Genomic DNA, 15,977 nt, shown 5'->3' on the forward strand with positions numbered 1-15,977 from the left:
TTTTTTTAAACTTTTGGTCATGTGGTGAGCCTCTATATTGCCACCTTCTGGTTCAGTCCTTCTAATCTAGCATAAGGCTTCAGAGAAATTCCCAGTTCACATTCAGATTAATTCCTAGTCTGTCTGTTCTCCCATATTTTTGTGTTAACTATATCTTGATACATCAATGTTCAGCATCAAATAATTCCAGCTTTCATGATTACTAGTATGTCTAAATAAATAACATTCTGTTTACTTTGGGTTTAAAAGAAGCCTTTCTTGGAATTATTTGGAAAAATCCCATATTTACCTAAACATGTCCTTCATTAAAACTATTCTGTTTAGATTCCCACAAAAATGTGAAGGCAGTTACTCTAAACAGATAGGCCATGCTGCCTCACTGGTTTCTCTCGAGGGTTTGCATCTATATAATATTGATTGTAGAGCTAAGATTTGGGAAATCTCTTCATTCTGAATATATACTGTACCCCACATAACAAAATACGGTCTGTCATCATACACACCTGTGTGTGATTAATAAATAATAGCATTAAAGCTCATTATTAATGTAGGCCTCACAGTGACTTTTTGAGTTTGACATTCATATATTCTACATGTCATGCTCTTCATCATTCTTCTTTCTGCCCAAGAAGAGAAAAATGGCATGTGGGCTTTCTGAAATCATTCCATGACTTTAAATTTCTGGGCTTTGTTTTTACTTTTTTATTCCACAAATACACAGGAGAAGTCCATGTGATATCTGCAGTCTGAGGAAATATTCAGTGTTTGTATTTTCAGTACATTATTAATTGGTTTTGTATTCATTGGATGTTTTTAAATAGTTTCCCCCTTCTGTAATAGGTGTGGATGGTATATCCTCCATGCTGTCAAGTAAAACAAATCTTGAAGGAAAGAACTTGAAGGTATGTGAAAGCCAATCCTTTTTGACACAAGTAAGTTAAAGGCTTAATCTCTCATACAAATCAAGTCTAAAACAGGTGATGGACACCCTAACACATTGTTATGATTGAACCTGTTTACAGGGAGCAGCAAGATCAAGGCTGCTCCAGGAGAGGAATCACAAACTAGAATCCAAGTTTAACCTCAGTGCAATGTTGCCATCACTTAGCAAAGCACAGTTCTGCAGCATCTACAAAGAGAAGTCAGAACCAGTGTCTGGTAATAGGGTCCCTGACAAGCCCCAGACAGCATAAGCAATGGATGAAATCCAGGATCCAGCTAGGGAAGCAAGTTAGAAGCAATTGGAGACAGAACCAGAGACAAATCTGTAATAAAAATACAAGGAATCCATCCAAAAATAAAAAAAAATATAAAACCCTTTCAAGATCACTCTTGAGACAGGGAGGAAAGTAGGATTGGAAATTAAAACATCTACAGAATAGTTCAGGGCAGATCAGACTACCCACAGCTGAACTCATTGACAATGGGCAGGGTCTGCAGGAAGCACTTGGTGGGACTGCCGCAGACAATTTGGGTATGTTAGTGCTCTCAAGGCACTAATAGCTGCTTTATAGAAATTGCCTGAAGCAGGGTCATCTGGAAAGCATGAAATCATTCATTTTGCTGACAGAGAAAGGCAATCAGGTTCATTTTTTCTCACATCCGTTCTACATTTGAAACACCTGCTCCCATTTCCATTCATACAGTTCATATCTTGATAGGACTAGACCATCCCACAAGCACAGGTCATATCTTCTCCCACCACATTCAAGGCTGGGCTGGGTTTCCAGTTCAGGGCATTGGGTAGTGCAACCTTTTCAGGGGCTCTGGCTGGCTTTTTCTGCTAGGGAAGATTGATTATTGCTGGCACATTGTGCCAGAGCAGACTGTCAAATTTACAATGTAATCCCATGGACACAGATGAGCTGGGCTCAGGGCAGTTTACATTTGAAGAGTTACAGACTTTCTCTGAGTTAAAACTCTTTCATGGAAGCTAAGAGGATGGAGTGGTTTGATGTATCATATAAATTTTCAATCTGTAATAGGCGTTCACAGAAAGGATTACTCTGTATGAGGTAAATAAAAATTAGATTTGTTTTGGATTTTTAACTACTACAATATTTTACACAGAAAAGACCTCAAAGTAAATTTAAAAATGAGCAAGTATGTAGAACAACAAAGTTGAGAAAAAGAAATGTCTGTCAAGTTCACTAAAGCCTCACCTGGACCGTCTGTCTTTCTTTTTCATAACTGCATTTTCTGCAAAGTCAGCAGAAGCATTACTCAGCTTGATGCATCTCTTATCTAACAAAATAGCTTATGTTGCTTAGCAAGCAACAAAATTTCACAATTTATTATCAGGTACATGGCTGGAATGCTTTGCAATTATACACATTTTATAAAATGGTGGACAGTAAGACAGGGGTGTTGTGAAAACAATCCTCAAATACACTATTAGTATTTTGGCTACTTCTTGAACTTTATAAAACCCTTGTGTTTTGCTTGCTTTTTTTTTTTAATAGAACCTCATTAAGATTACATTAAGAAAAGCAGAATGTTAAATCATTTGCTTTTCATCTGATCTCAGAATAGAAACATTAATTTTGTGTCTTTAATAACTCAAGTAAGGAGTTGTACTTAAAAAAATATTCTTACACATCCTTTCCTTCATTGTCGTCATTTTGTATGCCTTGACATTGTCAAACTTTATATTTCATTTTTTCTATAAAACAGAAGTTGGTATAAACAGTATTTAAAAGAAACTTCGTATTTTGATCTTTTTGCATGTGTTGTGAGATTCAGACAGAAATGTTATAGTGGTGGTGGCACTCAATAAGAAATACTTTAAATATAATGTGTATTACCTTAAGAAAAGAAGTTCTCAAATTATTTCAGTTCTAGTCTAATTTCTGAATTAATTTCACATATTTATTCTAATCTCTGAATATTATATTTGAGAACAGTTTGAAATTGAACGTATTTTGATATCAAAAAAGCCCTCAATTTTGTGGATATTCTACAAGATCTAACAATAGTTTGATAAGTTCAGATAAAGTGCAAAGTTCATGTCTTTAAGTTAAGCAGAGAAAAGACATCCAAATTTTGAAAAATTCAAACTTTCAATCTAGTGATCTTATGGAATTGCACTTCTGAATGTAAGGAATATTCAATGAGAGTTCATCCATTAGACTTATGAAACTTAATTTTTTTTGTTGTCTTTTGTCTGTATTTATATTTACCTGAGAACTTCAGAGTCCCTCCATTTGCTAAAATAGCATGATTGTTTTAAAGAGAGTAAGTGATATTAGTAGCACTGAGGATGATGGAATATCTTTGCTAATTTTTTAGTATTCACTTTCTCAGCTCCTTATGTTCCTCTCAACACCTTTGTGCTCCTGCAGAATAATGTCTTATGTATCATTAAATTGCCAGTAGAAACTGTTGCTGTTAAAGATCAGGCAATGCAATTTGCAAGTGACAGATTTTCCTGTAATTATCTGTTATATATTTGAGAACACTGTAATTTTATACAGCATAAAATATTCTATAGCATTAATAGAAATATAGTTGGCTCACAGTATTTTTTAACATTCTCTTTGTACTTCAGATTGGTGATATGATGCCTTTAAAATGTATAGGATCTCAGACCTAAAGCTATGATTTATTAAATAGCTAATTAAATATTATGTTTTACTAGTAATTATGTTTGGAATGTTTTGTATTAATTTTAACCTTAAAAGCATAAACCAAAAAAAAAATTTAAATTAACATACTTTGATGCTGAAAGTAATTTGTAGCCAATTAACAATTTTTATCTGACTTTCAAAGAAGGTTCTCATCATACATTTCAAATGCGTAGTTGAGAGGAGCTGCATACTGAAAACAAAAAAGGCTTCTCTGTATCTGTCCAGTCTTTTTCATGTCTCAAATACTCAGAAAATATGGTCTCACAGTAGCTTCATAGATTCTTTGATTCTCTCTGAAATATGTTTAAATACTGCCCACATATTACCTTTGTACTCTGAGAAGATGAATTCCTAAATTCCCCCTTGCATGTTATCTTAGATATCATCAGTATATCATGATGCTCTATTCTATTATTTCCCTTGAAACTGCATTTGCTTTAACCTTTAACAATTCAAGGGAGGTGAAAGAATCTGTTTCAAGGAGTTTTTTCTGGTACATGCTTCATCTTGCCCATGGCTTGTGGCCAGACAATTTACTTCTGCAGGAAACTCTGTTTGTGCTATTTGTGCTACTCTCCACCAGCCTATCCAGAGGAACAGATGCCAATGCATTTTTATTTATCTCCCTCAAAAGAGATAAATAATAGTCCCACCATAATCAGGGACCTGAACTGGAAAGAAAAAGGAATGCAAAATACCAGCATTAGATCAGCAAGGTTACATATAGTGCCATTACCTTATCAGCACTTCAAAGAAAATTCTTTAAAAAATTAAAGAACTTAGAAATTAATTTGTATGTTGGCCAGTCCTTGCTGTAATGCTCACTGGTGCCATGACATATGTTAGAGAGCGTTCAGCAGCTGCTCTTAGCAGAAAGCTTTTTAGTTTACTGAGTTACCTGAACTCTCCCTGGACTATGCTTTTTCTCCCTCTTTTCATACAGATATCTTAAAATCTTATGGAAAATGCAGAGCATGTTTAGAGGCAGAAAAAAAAACAGTAGGAGCCCTTCTATCACAAGTTTATGTGTGGAAGAGAATCTTGGTGCTTCATTTCTCCAAAGAAGACCATTTATATCTAGTAGATACAGATTTTGAGGGCCAAGAGTCCTGGTTCATATGATTCTATGAGAGGGCATGTAGGTGTGCTGCAGAGAAGAGACCAAATTATTTTCACCATGGAAAGAATTCAGAGGAATATCAGCATTTGGTTTGTTCTTTGTAAGGTACACAGAAAGCCCAGTATGCTTTCCATACTGCTGACTTGTTATAATCACTGAACATTATTCACCTCCATATTCCTATGGCTGGATGTAGTAGATAAACCCTGGCTGGACACCAGGCATCCACCAAATCCTTCTATCACTCCCCTCTGCAACTGGACAGGGGAGGGAAGATATAACAAAGGGTTCATGGGTTGAGACAAGGAGACATCACTCACCAAATACCATCACAGGCAAAACAGACTAGAATTAGAGCAATTAATTTAATTTATTGCTAATAAAATCAGAGCAGGATAATGAGAAGTAAAATAAGACCTTTAAAAACACCTTCCCCCACCCATACCTCCTTTCCAGCTCTACCTGCTCCCTGCCAACAGCGCAGAGAGACAGGGAATGAGGGTTATGGTCACTTCATCATCCGTGGTTTCTCCCGCTGCTCAGGAAGAGGAGTCCTTTCCCTGCTCTATCATGGGATCCTTCCAACAGGAAATAGGTCTCCATGAATTTTTCCAACATGAGTCCATTGCATGAGAAATAGTTTTCCACAAACTACTTCAGCATGGGTCATTCTTCCATGGTGTGCAGTCCTTCAAGGACAGACTGCTCCAGCATGGTCCCCCACATGATGACAAGTCATACTAAGAACCTTCCTCCTCCTCTGTCCAAGGGGCTACAGGTCCCTGCCAGGAGCCTCTTCCAGCATGGACCTCCCACAGGTTCAGAGCTTCCTTTCAGGCACCACCTGCTCTGGCATGGATCTCCTCCAAGGCCTGCAGGGGCACAGCTGCATCACCATGGGCTGCACCACAGGTTGCAGGGGAATCTCAGCTCTCATGCCCAGAGCTCCTCCTGCCCCTCCTGCGCTGACCCTGGTGTCTACAAAGCTGTTCTCCTCACATATTCTCACTCAGCAGTTCTCTGGCTGCAGTTTCACCTGTGCAAGAACTTTTTTTCCTTCTTCTTAAATGTCTTATCATAGAGGTGTTACCACCATCTCTGGTTGGCCCAGCCAGCCTTAGCCAGCAGCATGTCCATCTTGGACGTGGTTGGTATTGGCTTTCTTGGACATGGAGGAAGCTTCTGGCACCTTCTCACAGAAGCCACCCCTGTGCTCCTCCTTCTACCAAAATCTGGCCACACAAACCCAATACACTGGAAACAGCTTTTCCTGTTACACATCAAAGCAATCCCATTTGTAGATTACAAATCTCCATTCCACTATACTTCCTAGATTTGCACTTAGTTATTTAATCCCCTTTTATCTCCATTTTGCCTCTTAAACACTCTTTAGTGATTTGATCTTACTCCTCCCATGTCCAATATTACAGTACTGACCACTTGCTGTAGAACATAGGCTGAACTCTTCTATGACACATAAATGTCTGTAAATTAGTGTTGGCCTGATTTGCATAGTCAATGATAGTTCACAATTCTGTTTCAAAGGTGCCAGAGAGCAAAGTGAAAGAAAATTATTGACAAAACTGGACAAAAATTTCTTGAATGCTGTAGATTTGTATACTGGAAAAAAAAAGTGTCAGGATTATGTATAACCTCAGTAAGAAAGCTTTCTATTTTCCTGATTGTAATGCTTCCAACTTTGCCTGTCAAAATGGACTGCACTGTAACCAATGAAGCAGAAAAATTCATGACACACAGTGAGTCTATCAGTAGTCCTGTGTACATGGTGTACCATGGCCAGTGGGGTCACCATGTAGACTGGGACAATCTCATAGAATTTTTTCATTGCAAATGTATCTCTATGATTTCAACATGTCAGCATATTTGTCCTATTTTTATTTTTAATTCAAATTATCAGGAGAAACCTGTTCTGTTCGCATCAATGAATGTCAAGACAGACCCTGTTGGAATGGAGGAACCTGTGAAGAGGACATAAGTGGCTTCAAATGCAAGTGCCCCTTTGGTAAGCATTTATACTTTTTATATAATTCCTATGTTGGCGCAATATGACACAGTACTTGCTATTCAAGTGCTATAAAATCTTGTATAATGCAAACATTCTGCTTGCATTTTGAAATTACAGAGCTAGTTTTTTAGGCTAATAAAAAGATTTTTTTTTCGAATTTGTCATAAAAAATCTTATAAATTATAGATTACTTAGATAAAAAAGTACTTGCAGTACTGGAACATATTGGGAAAGAAATATGACAGAACTGAAGATTTTAAATTGCTTAGTGTCTATATGTATAGACACCTTACAGCAATACATTCTTTCAAAAAATGTAGGGTTTAGGCAGCAAAATGTTGAAATTTAGCAAACATAAAAACCCCAATCTTTCAAATCTCATTCCACTGGCCAAATTACTAATTCCCAAAGGAACTGAACATTGCTCTAAAGTTTGTATGACCTCAATCTGGTTGCCTGATCTTTGTGGTATCTGAAATGTCCTGAAGTATCCAAGGTATTGTATAAGGCTGGAAGACATGCTAGAGGATATAAGGGACATCCAAGATGCATCAGGCCAGGTAGCAAAAAAACTAACAACACAAAAAGACCAATCAAAATTAGGGAGAAAGATATATGATACCGAAAATTTTGCTTTGCTAATTATATATACATTGTTTAATTTGAGATTTTACATGTTATTTTGTGTTGACTAAGCAAACGTAGAAAAGGGTGGGTTAGAAGCTCCTAACCTTAGAAATTGATTTGACCAAAGGAGCCTGGGGTACTGATTTTGCAACTTGTAAGTTCATTCATAAATATGGATGATCAATTACTGATAAATTCGAAATGGTTTTTGTTTTTACATGTGCTTTATAAGCTCATTGTTACTATGGAAAATAAGGTCAAGAAAACAAATTTTATACGTTATGGACTAAGAAGTACGTATGGTAGTGTGGTGTTTTGAAGATAAATTTGTGAAGATCAGTAAAGCCTAGAAATGTCAGAGTACTGAAACACAGGTCTCCAATGAACTCTCTCAAACTGAACAAGTTTTTAAAAGAGAACTTTAATATATTTAATAACATAAGATCCTTAAATGCCTTAAGGTCGGTATCTGCTGAGTTGGGAATTGAAGACAATACTGCGTTATATCTTCAAAGATAAAGTGATGCTTTCAAGTTTGTTGCTTCACTGAGACAAATGTAAGCCTGCCAGGTGTTTCACTGAATAAAGGCTGTAGCAAAACATTAACACAAACATTATTTCCTTTGTTCTTCTGAGATGGGGATTATCACATTCAGTGCATCACTTTGCTATCATGTGTTTGACTCTTGTTGGTGTTCACCAAAACTTTTATCTATGGGAATTTTACACAGAAGCATGCTGCACCTCTTTCTTTGCACAGATCTAAGAGGAGAACCCTTTCATACAGCAGAATGCATGTCAGTGACAGGAAACAAAATTGTTGTGGCATGGTATTAATAATTGTCTGTGTCTCTTTCTTTAAAGAAAAGCCAGTCACTTTGTAAAGGTTTCATTACCCAATTATTTTTGTAATAATTCCCAGTGTGTGTGAGATCTGGAGCAATTAATACACTAAAAATATGAATTTCATTCTAGTGACTCTAAAAAAATGCTGTATATAGCAGTGGTTCTTCATCATCATCAGTCAAATGATCAAAAAAACCTCATAGTGAACCAGGGGTCATCTGTAGAAATGATCAGTTATTTCTGAAAAGAGTTAGGACTTGCTGTAATTTGCAGCTACATTATTAATATGATAGCAAACTGAATTGGAGAAGGGAAAAATTGTGTAGTGATGTGAATACTTAACAATGAGGTAAAAAGAGGAGAATTTTCATCTAAATGTGATACATACTCTATTTGTGCCCTTGGCCAAATTAATTAATATCCCCATTCATATTCTCCAGGTGAAAGGGCAGATAAACAAATGTAACTATTTCAAATACATTGCTGTGATTAAATAATGTCTGTAAATTGCCTGAAATCACAAGAAGCTATGTTACTGGATACTTTTACTGCTAGCTCAGTTCTAACAAGAGTGTGACTTCAAAAGATAACACAGCTGACTTGAGTTAATCTTTAAGTGGAAAAAGACAATTTTTCCCCCATACTCTCGTTGACAGCCAGTGTGCTACTGGATTTCTGGAAAAAATAAGTTTTGCTTCTCAGAGGAACTGTAGTTGTTAGCTTTTTAGCAACTAAATGATAGTGAGTAAATAAAAAATAAAAATATTTAATAAATCACGTGTATTCAATAGCAATAGACAAAGGAATACAAAGAATTTGGATACTCCCTGATGATTAAGTTCTTGTAAATGAAAAAACTTGTATCTATAACTATCTGACTAGACCAATAACATTTTTAGTCATTAGGTGTGTAGCTGCTGTCTTTGCACTTTTCTGCTTTGCCTTTGTTGTCTAAAATAGCATCTGCACCCTATTTTAAATGTATAATGATATCTTCTCAAATTTGACCTTTCAATATCAAATATGTTACAAACAATGAACATAAAAATCTTTTCTCTGTCTTCAGTGGAGGTTCTGTTTCTAATTTTATTTAGATTATTTTTTTATGAGTAATAGTAACTCTGTTTTACTAGATACATCTTAAAATAAATTAGTTGAGCAAGAAACATGTCAACATTTCTGCCATGTCAAAAGTGAGCAGCACTGTTTTTTACCTTTTACTAAAAATTCAGGGGCAACCACAGTTAAAAGTTACATACATTAAAAGGGTAATCACACTTACGAGCTGTATACATTAAAATTAATTGAATATTTTTTCTTCAAATTATGGCATAACAATATTGTTATTTATTTGATATAAAAAGCATAAGTCATCTTAAAGTACAATTTATAAGGAAAGGATTAATTTTTTTTTAGTTTTTCTTTCATAAACATTAATGCTAAGCTAAGACAGATGTGGGGTTTTGCATTAGCAACGGTTGAAGACAGTTTGACTAATGACCTTGACATGGCTTCATAATGAAGAGATGCTGTATAATAGTAAACATAGAGTAAACACATATGTTTTGAAAGGAAATAGAGATTTTTTTATCTTTTATCTTATAGAATTTCTATGCAAAGTGAATGTAAAACTATCACTTTTTATTATAAAGAGATATATTTTTCCAAAAGGTCATCTGGTTACCCATGGTATGCAGTGTTGCATCTGGAAAATGCATACCTGGCCCAGTCAGAGCATGGATGATGTTCTCACATCATACACATGATGCATGAAAAATGTAAGGTTGAATTCTTAACAGTACTGTGTGTTGTAGATAATTTATTGTATCTGAAGAAATTAAGCAGATTAGCCTGATTAATAAACAAGGTTCATTAACTCAACAAGAATGTTATGGTAATACTTAGGCTGCTTCTGATAATAAGTAGGATCTTTCAGATCCTGTGTCTTTATAAAGTAGAGTGATTAAGAAATGCACAGCAACTAGCATATTGCCATTGGGGGGAGTTAAGGAAATTAAATTGTCAGAGAAGACTAATAATCTGATGAAACTGCTTTTGATTGAGACTTGTGGTCCTCCAGTTTTATTTTATTTAAAGAGCTTAAAGTGGGAAAAGCATACAGAATGTGAAAATTGACCTGTGCTATATTAAGGCAATAATCAAACATATTTATGTCTGTATTAACTTTCCAAGACAGTTTTTTCTTCTAGAGAGTTACCCAGATCGACCCCAAATGCTTCTGTAGCCTACACAGTCCATTAAAATGACCCAAAATTTGCAATTTTTTAGTTTAAGTTTTCAAACTTACATATAGAGTTCATTCATCCTTGAGAAGCACAATTGTTTTTCCTTGTCAATAAATCAGAACTTTATATATTTAACAAATCTAAAATATATGCATTTAATAGTATGAGCTCATTTTATGAAAATATATCTTATGCTTTATTAATTACTTTCAAGTAGTTCAATTTCTTCATATGTGGTCAATTTTAATACTCAAACTGTTATTTTTATATGACAAATCCCCTTCCAGCAGCTTTAAAAATAATCCATTAAAATTCTCTGTAATACAGCTAGGACCTTTCTTAGAAATTATTCCAGTAGTCCATCCTGCTGTTGATAAGATATTGTCACTAAATAGGATGAAATGAGGTCATTTAATCATACAGATCATTAATTCACATAAATGTATCTCAGCTTTGCTGGAAACCTGAAATAACTAAAGTCAAATTTTAAAAGTAGATAACTAGATAAAATAATGTCCTTGTAAGCAATTTGGGTTGATGTTGAGGTTTTTGGTTTTGGGGTTTTTTGGGGGGGGAGGATTGTTAGGGTTTTTGTTTGTTTGTTTGTTTGGTCAGTTTGGTTTTTTTCCTTTTGGTTTAGTTTTTCTCATTTCCCTGTATAATATTCTAATTTCATTAACACAACATAGGAAGCCCATGCATCAAAATGTATAGGTTACTTTCAGTAATGAACTCTTCAGGGTCTACTTTTGCAGATTTTTGTGACAGAACATGATCTTTATTTTTGCACCTCAAGATAAGAGGGAGTAATATACAGATAGATCAAATAGAATCAGACAATATCTTTAGATATTGCATGAAATCATTACCTAAGTCCTTTTCTCTCTTAGTAAAAGACATGCATGGCTTTCAGGTGAACATCTTCTGAAACTCTTTTTCAGGAAAGTAATTGTATAATAATATAGCTTGGGTGATGGGTTACTGCTATATACTGATGAGCTTGTACAGGAGATTTTACAGGCATTATTTCTGAACTTTAGGTAGGTCAGGTCAAGTGTAGTATGTTTTAGCTTTTGCTTTGTTCCTCACTATCCTACTCTAGGCTTAATTTGCAATAAATTAGATTCATTTTCTCCAAGTTGAGTTTATTTTTCCCGTAATTCTCTCTAGCAGGTGATTTCCCTGTCTTTATCTCAACCAATGAGATATTTCATCTAATTTTCTCTCCCCATCCTGCTGACAAGAGGCAGTAAGAAGGCAGATAGCTGGGTAGAGGTCTGGAAGCCATCCAGGGTGAATCCACTACACACCCACAAGCATCAATGCTGTGAATCAGCAGATTTAAGAAAAGAAAAGTAAAAATAGGAACCTTCATTATTTTAGCGTCCTCTAGTCTCTCATGCAACAAAGGATAAAGTTTATAGGAAGAAAGTTGTAAAATATTTAAATTCATTTATTCATTGATACAAATAACATAAGAAAATTTCTATGAGATTCTTGACATATGGGGAAAGCACTGTAACAATAAGTCCTATTAGCAGGATGGAAGGACCCTAAATAAACCTTCTGCTCAGTACTGTGATAGAGCCAAGTGCTGCACTTATAGCAGCTCTGTCTGGAAAATCAAGATATTCCAAGGAGTCTGAAACCTGTGTTTCAACCCAGCAAAGCATCTTGTGTTGTTAAATAGTATCATCAGATGTTTTTAATCAATTTTATTTGAAGAAACTCCAGCCTCTTTCCTTGGAGCAGAGAAAACCTCCAATCAGTACCAAACATGCTGAGGAAAATGGTAGGCACTGTCTCTTGGCATCACTTGCGGTCCCCATGTGATATTTATCATTAGAAACACAAGGACTGATCAGTATTGATTAATAGGTATTCTGAATTCAGTGTAATAAAAGTGTAACCTAATACCATCTTCAGTGATGGAGGCAATGGCCAAGGAAATGTAAGTGATTATATATATGCAGCTACTATTTGATACTTGCTTTAATATGTGATGTTGGAGCTAATATGGTGTTGGCTCAATATAGAGTGAGTGTAATTCTCCACACAATCTATCAAAAAATTGAAGGGAAGATAACTGATGAGAAAGTCCTAAAGGACCTGCACTGTGTTCCAGCCTCTGTTAAGATTAATGTATCCAGAAAACTTTTACCCTATCAGTGAACCAGCATGTTTAGCAGGGAAAAAAGTATCCATGGAGACTCTTAGATCAGCTCTCGTTCCAAGAAATTATGTAAATTTTCAAACCCATGGATTCATTCCCTGTATATTTTATTGCCTTGAAGTTTGTTTGTACATTCTTCTTCTTTTATGTTGCTCAGTCTTCAGATTGTTTTTATTAGTCCCTGATGGTTTTTTTCATTTTGTCTATTTATACTGCTCATTGAAACACTATCAATTCTTTGGGTTTGCTTTCAAATTTTTTTATATTGCATCTTCAGGTTACTTTATGATGTACCACTTGTTACCCTTTCCATTCTGCTTCCATTGGGATTTCATCTGTTTTTTCTCTGTGAAAACAAATATTTAGAATCTTGTATTTGTTGCAGGTATGCTCATAAAGACTAATTAAATTTCTGTTTCTTGCAGACAGGCTAGTTAGCAAGAATTTTTATTTTTTGTCACTGAGTACATGTATTGTTTTTCTGGTTTATGTGCTACTTATTTATTTTACTTATTTTAAACTTCTTTTATTTTTAAATTACTTTTATAGATGAGTTCTGTTAGTTGAACTTTTCAGTCCACCTGTTTATTCATGTAGGATAAATATTTTAAGGTTTTCAAATTTGGTGAAATTGTTTTTACAGGTTTACTTCTTCCTTTAGCTCACTTAAAGCAAAATATTGTGTAGGTTGTCATGATAGTCTTTTATGGAGGGAATGACTCACTCTTTTAGTCACCTTTCCTTTTAGTCTTTCAGATAGATGAGAGTAGGAGCAAACTGAAAATTTTCATTTTTGTGTGTTTCAGTGCACATGAATATGCCATTAGTCTTTTCCTTACATCTGAAAAGTTCTTAACCTAACACCTTATTCTGAAAAAATTAAAATAATTGATGACTTCAGGAAGATTAATATATTAAAATAACACAAAAAATAAGCATCAGCAGCTGATAAAATTGTAGCAACAAAAAGATTTCTAACCCAGCTGTTTCCATGACAACCTTCCTTCTTAGGTTTCAAAAACATTTCTGCATTACTCCTGTGCTACTCATCATGTTTGTTGTATGTTATTTAAATTGATAAATGTTTCGATTTATTCATATAGAATTTATTCCATTTATTCATATAGAATATTGGATGAAACACATGACAGAAAGTATTGTTCTATTTGTATTACAATAGTGTCATGATGCCTGATTTATATTAGGAGCACTCATATGACATGCTTTCCTTATGATGTTTTCATTTTCAGTGTTAATATGATTCAGGGAGTTCAATGGGTTTTGGTTTGTTTCTTTCTTTCTTTCTTTCTTTGAAGGGCAATCCTCATTGTTGCAAACAAAATAGGAAATAGTTGGATATACCATGGTTTAATTTCCCTATTTTGTGGTTGCATAGAAAACATTAATACAGATGAGATTAACATTTTGCCAGAGGTACCAGTCTTTTGTATCAGAGTTTAAACTGGGAGACCTTGCATTCAGAAAACTAAGTTTTAGCCAGCAGAAGATAGATGAGATGAATACCAGCTGATGCAATTTACTCTGTGACTTAAGATGCTGCAGTAAAAGTGGACAGAGTTCTCCTTAGCATCGTTCTGATTACATTTTTCATCTTTACAAATGAATTTTTTAGGGTTTTTTAAAATTTGCATAATTTTCTTCCATATTTTTTCATTATACCTTTAAGATTCTTTAAAAAGTTCCTGTATTTTAATAAAGTGCAATGCCATGCTTTAATCCGCTGTCTGGACCTAAAAAAGACAAGTGGAAAATGTGTATATATTATAACTAAATGTGAATCATCAAAAAAATAACAGGAAGGATGATATATGTAGCTGGATGATAAGGGCAGAATTGCAGTCGGTACAAACAGTGAAAATTAGCTGTAATAAGGCACAATTAAAAAGATCAATAAAATGAAACCTCACAAAAGCTACCACAAAATTTTATTATGTTCAACATAATTGGCAGTCCTTTTTAGAGGATAACTCAGGACTGAAAATAGTGAAGCTGCTGCCCAAATTGAAGCACGCTGTTTGAGACAAATGGCACCTCTCTGCATATGTTATGATTTCAGCAATTAAAAATAAAATTTTAAATTAATTAATAGCATTAATACTCCAGCCACCTTGTCTGGAGTAGTCTAGGCTGCCCACACTATTAATCTGTTGTTGCATCCAACCTCCATAGGCAGTCCTCAAATCAAGTACTCAGTCCAAACAGAACTAGAAAGTTCTGAGACCAAATTCACCGTTCACTTTAAAAACAATAAAGCAAAGCTGATGTAATTAGCAATAACACAAAGTGTCACCAATGATCAATTTTGCATAACTGTTTCTTAAGAAAGGAACACCTGCACAACTCAGTGGAGTTTACTACAGCATTATGTATCAAATGTAGGGACATTTTTACCCATGATCCTAGTTAAGATCAAATTTAATGTTGATCTACGTGGCTAAGGCAGGATCCCTTTCCAAGGTTCATTGATTCTTCAACAAAATATTTTCATTTACTCAAATTCTAGAATATTATGTCAACTACTCTTTGGTATGTCTTTTCTTACTTATGGCCTGTACACTTGAGACAACCTGTTCATCTATGCACCTTGTGACTGGGTATGTTTTTACTTTGGTGCAGATATTTTTATAAACCTACTATCTGCACAGAATCATAGAATTTTTGGATTGGAAGAGACCTTAAAGATCCTCTAGTTCCAGCACTCCTGCAGAGACATCTTCCACTGGACCAGATTTTTTAACCCAACCTGGCCTTGAACACTTCCAGGGATGAGATATTCACAACTTCTCTGGAAAACCTCCTCCAGTGCCTCACCACCCTTCAGTAAAGAATTTCTCCCTAATATCCAAATTAAATCTGCCCTCTTTCAGTTTGAAACCATTGCCCCTTATCTTTGTCACTATCTACCCATAGAAAAAAATCCCTCTTTCATAAACCCTCCTTTAAGTACTAGAATCCATCCCCATCTTGTCCTCTCATGACACACCCTCGTACCCCAAAGTCCTTTTCTCTCCTTTCTGTCCTGTTCTTGCAAACCTTGCCAAACCTCTGCCGAACTTTTGTCCAGCTTGTATTTGTGTTTGGGATTGTCCTGTCCCAGGCATGGAATCTTGCATTTTATAACTACTTCTCAAACCTGTCAAAGTCCCTCTGGACCTCATCCCTACCCTGCAGCATCTCAACTGCACCACACAGATTGGTGTAGTCAGCAAAGTTGCCCGAGGGTGCACTAAATTCCATTGTCTTAGTGCCAACAAAGATGTTAAACAATGCTGGTCCAAATATTGACCCCTGA

General features: G+C 35.2%; 1 protein-coding gene across 1 annotated transcript in view; it reads left to right on the forward strand.

Moving 5' to 3' along the window:
* Positions 1 to 15,977, forward strand: part of EYS (eyes shut homolog) — a 703,292-nt gene that overhangs the window by 98,599 nt on the left and 588,716 nt on the right. Inside the window, exon 11 of the mRNA XM_030944777.1 lies at positions 6,665 to 6,769. Within this exon, the coding sequence (XP_030800637.1) occupies positions 6,665 to 6,769 (105 nt within the window). The remainder of the gene's footprint in view (positions 1 to 6,664; positions 6,770 to 15,977) is intronic.

This window comes from Camarhynchus parvulus, chromosome 3 (assembly GCF_901933205.1).
Source record: "Camarhynchus parvulus chromosome 3, STF_HiC, whole genome shotgun sequence".
NCBI lineage: Eukaryota > Metazoa > Chordata > Aves > Passeriformes > Thraupidae > Camarhynchus > Camarhynchus parvulus.